This window comes from Coregonus lavaretus, assembly GCF_964263955.1.
Source record: "Coregonus lavaretus genome assembly, chromosome: 8".
NCBI lineage: Eukaryota > Metazoa > Chordata > Actinopteri > Salmoniformes > Salmonidae > Coregonus > Coregonus lavaretus.
The window spans coordinates 26,497,468-26,507,229 of record NC_139995.1 but is presented as its reverse complement, the minus strand read 5'-3'; the positions used below and the strand labels follow the sequence as shown (position 1 = coordinate 26,507,229).

General features: G+C 46.1%; 1 protein-coding gene across 2 annotated transcripts in view; it reads left to right on the top strand.

Moving 5' to 3' along the window:
* LOC311133786 (paired box protein Pax-7) overlaps nt 1-9,274 on the top strand; it is a gene marked incomplete at both ends in the record, with an annotated part of 60,047 nt that extends 50,773 nt beyond the window's left edge. For both annotated transcript variants that reach the window (XM_084167356.1, XM_084167355.1), the window contains 2 exons: nt 7,546-7,795; nt 9,159-9,274. In XM_084167356.1, the coding sequence (XP_084023482.1) occupies nt 7,546-7,795; nt 9,159-9,274 (366 nt within the window). The remainder of the gene's footprint in view (nt 1-7,545; nt 7,796-9,158) is intronic.
* Nucleotides 9,275-9,762: the final 488 nt, after the last annotated feature.

Here is a 9,762-nt window from a genome sequence, read left to right as displayed (position 1 = left end):
TTTTCACTTTTGATTAACGTGCCGCGGCCAATTAACGCACTGACACGCAGGCCAGGGCCCGTCATCTGCTGCCTGCCACCAACGCAGCTGTCTGCGTCCTGGCCCCACACCGCTCCCACCACCTCCACCATGACCAAAACGCACTAATTCAATTTATGCAATCGCTGTTATTTTTAAATAGTCATTTTGTCTGCTCAGATGAGGGGCCTTACTGCCCGCTGGGCTGCACCTCTCATGTGAGAAGGAGGGATGAGGGGGAGAGAGGGAGGGGTGGACTTGGGGTTGCACTGGTCCATTGACTCTAGAAAAAGTCCTTGATCTTTAAATATTTTATTCTCTTTCCTAGTTGTTTTCAAAATGAAGGAATTTATGCTGTTGTTTATTTGATTTGTAAGTTTGATTTCATTTTGTTCATTGCAAAATCATTTTACCCTGCATTCTTGAATTGATCAGTAAAATAAAGTTTAAAATAGATTTGGAGTAATATGGGCATCAAAGTTTATTTTAATCAGTTCTCAGAAATAATTGTAAAATATTCCATATTTGATATGGGATATTCCTCATCATTTTAGTCATTGCCCAAGTTTGAATTATTTTCTATTTACATATATTTGGTTCCTCAATCAACCAACACTAACCAGACAGTATACTCAATTTACTTGACTTATAGGTCAGTGAATTCAACCATACATTTATTCTCTGTAATCACACCCTCAGGACTGGCCTTGAAAAATCGACCCAAATTTGGTGTCATCATCATCCCTGATCTGAAGTGATTCCCAGCTGAGGCGTGTATCAGCCAGGCAGATCTGCCAAGGTGTGAGATGTTATTCTGCGCCCCTCAGATAACTTCCAGATATTTAGTGTTTATTTTCTCCTCTCTGCCCCGGTGACCTCTGCCGAACTTAAAGGTACGTCTTGGGGGCATTCGATTTTGGCAGAACGGGGAGCGATCGGTGACAGGGGAGCTAATCCAGTCTTGCGCAGATTAAGAGCAGTGTTTGTGGAGTGGGGTGTGTTGGCGCGGGCGCCGGGAATGGAACACAGGGCTGTCCTATCAGCTCTCCAGGCAGGCTGGCCCTCAGGCCAACTTTAGTCCTAGAGGAGTCTTTGTACTTCCCAAATCCTCTCTCTTACACTCTCTCTTTCTGTCACTTCTCTCTCCTCTTTCCCCTCGCTTTACATCTCTTTCTCTCTTTTGCTTATACTGTATCACTATTTCTTTCAGATGCAAAAACTTTGTCTGTGAAATATTTTAGTGAAAATTAAAAAATGTACAAGTATAGTGAACATTTTCATCTGTCTGTTGCTATTGCAGGTCACTGGATAAACAGTGAGCACAGGTGCATTCTGACCTGATCAAATACAATTACATTTTCATTGTCACATGCTTCGTAAACAACAGGTGTAGACTGACAGTGAAATGCTTACTTATGGGCCCTTCCCAACAATGCAGTATGCAATAACAAATACATATGATTTATTTTTATTTTTATTTTTAATACACAAGGAATAAATACACAATGAGCAATGATAGCTTGGCTATATACATGGGGTACCAGTACAGAGTCAATGTGCAGTGGTATGAGGTAATTGAGGTAGATATGTACATATACAGTGCATTTGGAAAGTATTCAGACCCGTTGACTTTTTCCACATTTTGTTACGTTACAACCTTATTCTTAAATGGATTAAATAGATTTTTCCCTCATCAATCTGCACACAATACCCCAAAATGACAAATCAAAAACAGGTTTTTAGGAATTTTAGCAAATGTATTAAAAATAAAAAACTGAAATATCACATTTACGTAAGTATTCAGACCCTTTACTCAGTACTTTCTTGAAGCAACTTTGGCAGCGATTACAGCCTCGTGTCTTCTTGGGTATGACGCTACATGCTTGGCACACCTGTATTTGGGGAGTTTCTCCCATTCTTCTCTGCAGATCCTCTCAAGCTCTGTCAGATTGGATGGGAAGCGAAGCTGCACAGCTATTTTCAGGTCTCTCCAGAGATGTTAGATCTGGTTCAAGTCCGGGCTCTGGCTGGGCCACTCAAGGACATTCAGAGGTTTGTCCCGAAAGACACTCCTGCGTTGTCTTGGCGGTGTGCTTAGGGTCGTTGTCCTGTTGGAAGGTGAACCTTTGCCCCAGTCTGAGGTCCTGAGTGCTCTGGAGCTGGTTTTCATCAAGGATCTCTCTGTACTTTGTTCCGTTCATCTTTCCCTCGATCCTGACTAGTCTCCCAGTCCCTGCTGCTGAAAAACATCCCCACAGCATGATGCTGCCAGCACCATGCTTCACCGTAGGGATGGTACCAGGTTTCCTCCAGATGTGACGCTTGGCATTCAGGCCAAAGAGTTCAATCTTGGTTTCATCAGACCAGATAATCTTGTTTATCATGTCTGAGAGTCCTTTAGGTGCCCTTTGACAAACTCCAAGCGGGCTGTCATGTGCCTTTTACTGAGGAGTGGCTTCCATCTGGCCACTCTACCATAAAGGCCTGATTGGTGGAGTGCTGCAGAGATGTTTGTCCTTCTGGAAGGTTCTCCCATCTCCACAGAGGAACTCTGGAGCTCTGTCAGAGTGACCATCAGGTTCTTGGTCACCTCCCTGACCAAGGCCCTTTCCCCCCGATTGCTCAGTTTGGCCGGGCGGCCAGCTCTAGGAAGAGTCTTGGTGGTTCCAAACTTCTTCCATTTAAGAATGATGGAGGCCACTGTGTTCTTGGGGACCTTCAATGCTGCAGACATTTTTTGGTACCCTTCCCCAGATCTGTGCCTCGACACAATCCTGTCTCGGAGCTCTAAGGACAATACCTTCGACCTCATGGCTTGGTTTTTGTTCTGACATGCACTGTCAACTGTGGGACCTTATATAGACAGGTGTGTGCCTTACCAAATCATGTCCAATCAATTGAATTTACCACAGTTGGACTCCAATCAAGTTGTAAAAACATCTCAAGGATGATCAATGGAAACAGGATGCACCTGAGCTCAATTTTGTGTCTCATAGCAAAGGGTCTGAATACTTATGTAAATAAGGTATTTCTGTTTGTTTATTTTTATACATTTGCAAAAATAGCTAAAAACCTGTTTTCACTTTGTCATTATGGAGCATTGTGTGTAAATTGATGAGATTTTTGTTTTTTTAATCAATTTTAGAATAAGGCTGTAACGTAACAAATGTGGAACAAGTCAAGTGGTCTGAATACTTTCCGAATGCACTGTAGGTAGGGGTAAAGTGACTAGGCAACAGGATAGATAATAAGTGGAAGTGTGGAAGTGTGTGTGTGGCGAATGTGTGCTTCTGTGTACATGTTATGTGTGAGTGTGTGGGTAGAGTCCAGTGTGTGTACATAGAGTCAAAAAGAGTTAGGTCAAAAAAGGTCAATGCAGATAGTTTGGGTAGTTTTGGTTAATTATTTAGTAGTCTTATGGCTTGGGGGTAGAAGCTGTTCTGGAGCCTTTTGGTCCCAGACTTAGCGCTCCTGTACCGTTTGCCGTGCGGTAGCAGAGAGAACAGTCTATGACTTGGCTGGCTGGAATCGTATAACATTTTTAGGGCCTTCCTCTGACATCGCCTGGTATAGACGTCCTGGATGGCAGGGAGTTCGACCCCAGTGATGTGCTGGGCCGTACGCGCTACCCTCTGTAGCGCCTTGCGGTCGGATGCTGAGCAGTTGCCATACCAAGCGGTGATGCAGCCAATAAAGATGCTCTCAATGGTGCAGCTGTAGAACTTTTTAAGGATCTGAGGGCCCATGCCAAACATTTTCAGCCTCCTTAGGGGGAAGCGGCATTGTCGTACCCTCTTCACGACTGTGTTGGTGCGTTTGGACCATGAGGTCCTTAGCGAAGTGGACACCAAGGAACTTGAAGCTCTCTGTGGTCAATCAAGGTTTAAGATGGGCATAGCACATTACATGACTGTAAAGATATAATTGAAATATTGTTTAGGGATATTACATTTGGTACTTCATAAATAGTGATAATGAAGGGTAGTAAATAACATTGTGACGGAAGGCATCTCTTTGAAACTGTGGCTTGAATATGTCACTGTGGGGAATTTAGTGAGTATTGAATGTAAGAAAATGATGCAATTTTTTCCTCTTTTGTTGTAGCCTAAGGAAATATTGACTTCCGCTTTCTCAGTCAGTCAACTTCCTCACAGCAAGTCAAATTATTTTATTCTGGAAGCAAATCCAACAAAGAGCAAAGGCTCGTCAAACATTTAAGCAGACACAAAAATATAATTAGACTGTTAAGGAAATTAGCAGGGTATGAAAGAACATCTTTTTGTGTTGCAAATGCTCTATTTATTTATCTGAAAGGATGCACATTGTATCAACTTACAGTTCTCCTTTCACTCCGCCGCGGGGCTAGAGGGCTCAGAAGTTGAGAGAATTAATTAGTTTTTTATTATTATTTATAAAGTAATCTATCTGTAGAGAGCGAGGCAGGGGACGGCCTGGAGCAGTGTCCTTTAAACTGCTCCTGGCTCACATTATCTCCTCCAACAGCCATAGCACAAAGTATAACAACAAACAAACACTGAGGAAGCCGTACAGAGAGAGAGAGGGGGGGGGAGGGAGGCAGGGGTGTAGTGGAGGACTGTTCTGAAAGGGAGTGAGGGTGTTAGTTAAGTGTGTATTGAGTGGTGTTGTTCTGGAGCAGAGCAGGGCTAAAGGCCTGTTGAGGGTGTGTTTTTCACCCTGCAGCTGATAACCCACATCATCCATATCTCCACCCACATCAGATAATAAGGGGATGTGGTGACATGGCATTGATTTTTATTTAGCTGTGTGAAAACATTGCAGATAGCTAATATGAACCCGGCTCAATCGAGGAGTTTACCTTTCCCCCCTCCAGCAAAAGTTTACCAAAATCATGTGAGTGATTTTAGGAAGGGCATCTCAAGGATACAACCTTCCAGACGATACTCTATTTTATACAACGACAAACTTCTTTGCAATCTTGAGGAAAAAAATACATTATAAAATTGTTCATGAAAAGTGGCCTTCTCTTTTGTGGAACTAGTTAAACCTATGAATAGTAATAAGGCTGATTCGAGCACAGCCCCTGATTGTTGGCTGTTTTATTATTTTTATGTGTTTAAATAAGGAAGCGATATAATCAAGCTTCAATTAACTGATGACTATATCTGGCCCACCCCCTCCAGCTGTCTCACTGGACCCCCGACTAGCACTTCCCCACACCCACGTCACATGACCAGCACAGCACAACACAGCAGGGGACAGGAGGTTTCATACTGAGTCTGTTCTGCAGCTCCGGTCCATATGGGAGCATCCCATGTGTCCTGCATGCAGAGAGCCATGAATGTCCCTCTTATGGATACATGTCACATGTTCTGTATGAATAAGTGGTGGGGCTGGAGGATGCTGGGGGTTTCCATGCTGATAGAATTAACATGAGGAAATCACTAACCAGCCTTTATGTCTCTGATGTGCCTCAAGTGCTTCATATTTCCTCAGAAACTATTTTTTTTTCAGAATATGATTAATTTGTGGAATAAGATCAATTTTCTCTATGCTGTGTGTGTGTGTGGCTATGCATCGCTGAGCAGTATGACTGCATACGTATGCAGTGAAGACGTTCTACAGTATAAAGGTTTATTAGATGTCCACTCTGGAGATTGACTGGAGCCCTGTCCTTCTGTAGGATATTTTGCACCACAGCATCAGCTCTGTGAACTGTGTTTAAACCTTTTTGTGTGTGTGTGTGTAACCACCTCCATGATGGGCTAATTGGTTTAGCAGCCAAAGCGCCAAAGGCCAGCCCAGCGTAGCGAGACACAACGTGAACCTGATGTTGGGGAGGATGCTTCCATGCAATAGAAGGGAAGCATGTGTGGGACCAATTCCCCCATTCTCCCCCATTAACAGTCTCCCCCTCTCTGCTTTCCTAAAAGGGAAATATAAGTCTAATTCTACATTTTCAGTTTAGGGCAGAAGCTCAGTAGAAACCTCCAACTGCACTGTGTTGTGGTGATGCCTGTGCCTCTAGTCTAATGGAGATAATTTACATTTTACATTTTAGTCATTTAGCAGACGCTCTTATCCAGAGCGACTTACAGTTAGCACATACATTATTTTATCGAACCCACAACCCTGGCGTTGCAAACGCCATGCTCTACCAACTGAGCTACATCCCCTGCCGGCCATTCCCTCCCCTACCCTGGACGACGCTGGGCCAATTGTGCGCCGCCCCATGGGTCTCCCGGTCGCGGCCGGCTACGACAGAGCCTGGATTCGAACCAGGATCTCTAGTGGCACAGCTAGCACTGCGATGCAGTGCCTTAGACCACTGCGCCACTCGGGAGATAATCATATCCATAGCACTAGTGGATTATTATTTGTTAACTCATCATTAAATACAGATGTAGGATCTTCATTTGAACCAGTTTGCTACAGTAGGAAAATGATCCTACAGCAACAGGAAATGTAAATTATTATGTGGATTATAATTAATGGACATTCTTTTGTAGGATTTGACACATTTCTCATTAGGGCAAATCAAGTCTGAAATTTCAAAGTGGAAATTACAAACTTTCAAAGTTTTTTAAACCTCAAATACACTACAAGTTTGCATTTCCTGCTATGCAAAAAAAACAAAAGAGTAATCAAATTAAGATCCTACATCTGTAGATTAATATGAAATTATATTACAGAGTATAAAATAAATGCACTCATGCTGTATAAATAACACTCCTAATACTTACCCTAGCCGTAACCCTAACTCATACTAGCAGTAGGTCTTCGGTGAGGCTTGTGGAGCTTATTTCTGTGGGGATCTGATCTAAGGGGATCGTGTACTGCTTCCAACGCCATTACTATTCATGAGATAGCTAGGCAAGGGGCTGGGGATTAGGGACTCCCTCAGTGCTTGTTGTGGTGTAGGCCTCAGGCCTCCTCTGGCCCCCAGGCTCTGGGACATACAGGGGCTGTCTGGCACTGCTGGTGGTTCTATTATCACTCTGAGACCCTTCTGTCCCCACGCTGTCCCCACGCTGTCCTCACGCTGTACCCATGCTGTCCCCACTCTGCCCCCACACTGTCCTCATGCTGTCCCCACGCTGTCCCCATGCTGCCCCCACGCTGTCCCCATGCTGTCCCCGCGCTGTCCCCACGCTGTCCTCGCGCTGTCCCCACACTGTCCCCACTCTGCCCCCACGCTGTCCCCACGCTGTCCCCACGCTGTCCTCGCGCTGTCCCCACACTGTCCCCACTCTGTCCCCACGCTGTCCCCACGCTGTCCCCATGCTGTCCCCGCGCTGTCCCCGCGCTGTCCTCGCGCTGTCCCCACGCTGCCCCCCCTTTCCTTTTTTTGTGTCTTCAATACTTTTTTCTTGGTCCATGTTTCAAAGTTAAATGGGTGTTTTTTAAGCTGCTTCTGTACAACTCAATAATGTGATAACTCCCAGTGTTTGCTGCAACTTGCTGGTGCAGTCACTCAATCCCATCCATGTGTTGTTTAGGACCTGGGCCTCTCTAACTCCCCCTCTGTCTCCCTTCTGCCCTCCCCAGGTGATGAGCATCCTGAGTAACCCCAGCGCCGTGCCCTCCCAGTCCCAGCATGACTTCTCCATCTCCCCCCTCCACGGCAGCCTGGAGTCCTCCAATTCCATCTCAGCCAGCTGCAGCCAGCGCTCTGACTCCATCAAGGGGGTGGACAGCCTGGCCTCCTCCCAGTCCTACTGCCCCCCTACCTACAGCGCCACCAGCTACAGTATGGACCCCGTCACCGCCGGATACCAGTACAGCCAGTATGGACAGAGTAAGTACTGCATCTGCATTTATGTGTAAACGTGAGAAAGTGAGTGTGTGTGAATGTATATGGGGGGGTTGTCCTTTGCCTTTCCCATCTGACCTCCTCACAAGTCTCCTGCATGTCTTCCACCTCATATGATATGGTAGTTAGAGGAAATGGTGCCCACCACCACCACCTCCCGGGCCGAGCTGCCCCATGACCTTTGACTCCTGGTCTGTCTGATAAAGGCCTCTGATTCCCCTCCGGTGCTGCCTGGCTTAGTCACACCCCACTCTGCTCTGCTTGGCTGGGAACAAGGAGAGGGCCACTTCAAAGGCACTAAGTCACCCTGAGGGGCACACTGTCCTCTTAGCCACCCCTGTCTCTCTCTCTCTCTCTCTCTCTCTCTCTCTCTCTCTCTCTCTCTCTCTCTCTCTCTCTCTCTCTCTCTCTCTCACACACACACACACACACACACACACACACACACACACACACACACACACACACACACACACACCTCGGGACAGGAAACAGGCTGATCTATTAGATTAACATAATTATTGACTGATGCTGTCACAACCCTTCATAAGGGGTAAACTGAAGCACACTTCCCCAGCCAGCCTCCCTTTGGTCCTGTTTGTATACCAGTGTGTGTTTGTTTAGGTGTGTGTGTGTGTGTGTGTGTGTGTGTGTGTGTGTGTGTGTGTGTGTGTGTGTGTGTGTGTGTGTGTGTGTGTGTGTGTGTGTGTGTGACTGTAGTGTTATTATCAGCCAGCTTGCAGAGCAGAGCAGAGAGACTGATGGCGGTGTGGATGTGATCTGATCTGTGGTTAATTAAGACAGTGATTGAGCACAGTGGCTGGCTAATGAATGGAGGAGAGAAGAGAGTGCTGCTGTCTACTGATGAAAATGATCCGGGATAGGGAGTGTGGAGGGCATGAAATCAGAGATGCCAAGTGTAATGAAGACTGGCACACACAATACACTCTGGGACCATGCTGACTGACAGCATGGAGACACTATGAGGTGGCACATGCCCCGTGCCAAGTCTGTGCCAACCTCAGACAGGGCAAGGGAGCGAGATTGTTTTGTTTTCGAATTATTTCTCATTTTACTCCACTTGGTTCTGCCACAACTCATTTTGAACAGAGTCAGAAAGAGAGATGAAATGCCAGTGAACAACAAGGACAGAAAGGGGTTTGTTTTAGGAGTTGTCCACCAGTCAGTGTGTATGTGTGTGTGTATGTGTGCGTGCGTGTGCCACATGCTTGGGTGCATGTTTGCATGCGTGCGTGTATATTTATTTGTGCGTGTCGTGCATGCATGCATATTTATGTGTGTTTATCCCTCACATGTTCACGTGTGTCTGTGTGTCTGTTCTCTCCAGCTGCAGTGGACTACCTGGCTAAGAATGTGAGTCTGTCCACCCAGAGGAGGATGAAGCTGGGAGACCACTCTGCTGTCCTGGGACTGCTGCAGGTGGAGACGGGACAGGCCTACTGAAACACCCCAGCCTCCACCTGGCTCCACCCAGTCTAAACTCAACACCCCCCTAACATACACCACCCTGCAGCCTAACCACTGCACCACTCTCTCCCTCTCCCCACCCTGCAGGCAGTCAGGATGTGTCCGTGTATGTCAGTGTCTTTTTGACTCCTGATTATGAGAGGACTTGTCATTAGAACTGCCTTTCCATGGATAGCCAACAGGCAGCCCGATCCTATACCCCCAGACCCCTAAACCGTGGCTCTGCCACTCCCGTGTGCCCTCCTCACCCCTGATTGGCTTTGCCCAGACAACCCAGTGATGATGGCCCCAGCCAGCATGGAGAACACGCCCCCTGGGTGCAGGCTGCAGTCCAGCACAACACTCAGAGCCACTTCCAAATGTACATTGACCTTGTTGTTTATAGTAGTTCACTAAGCCAATGTCATTCAAATTATTATCACTCTTGTTTTTTTTAAATCAATATTGTTAATATTATTATTGCT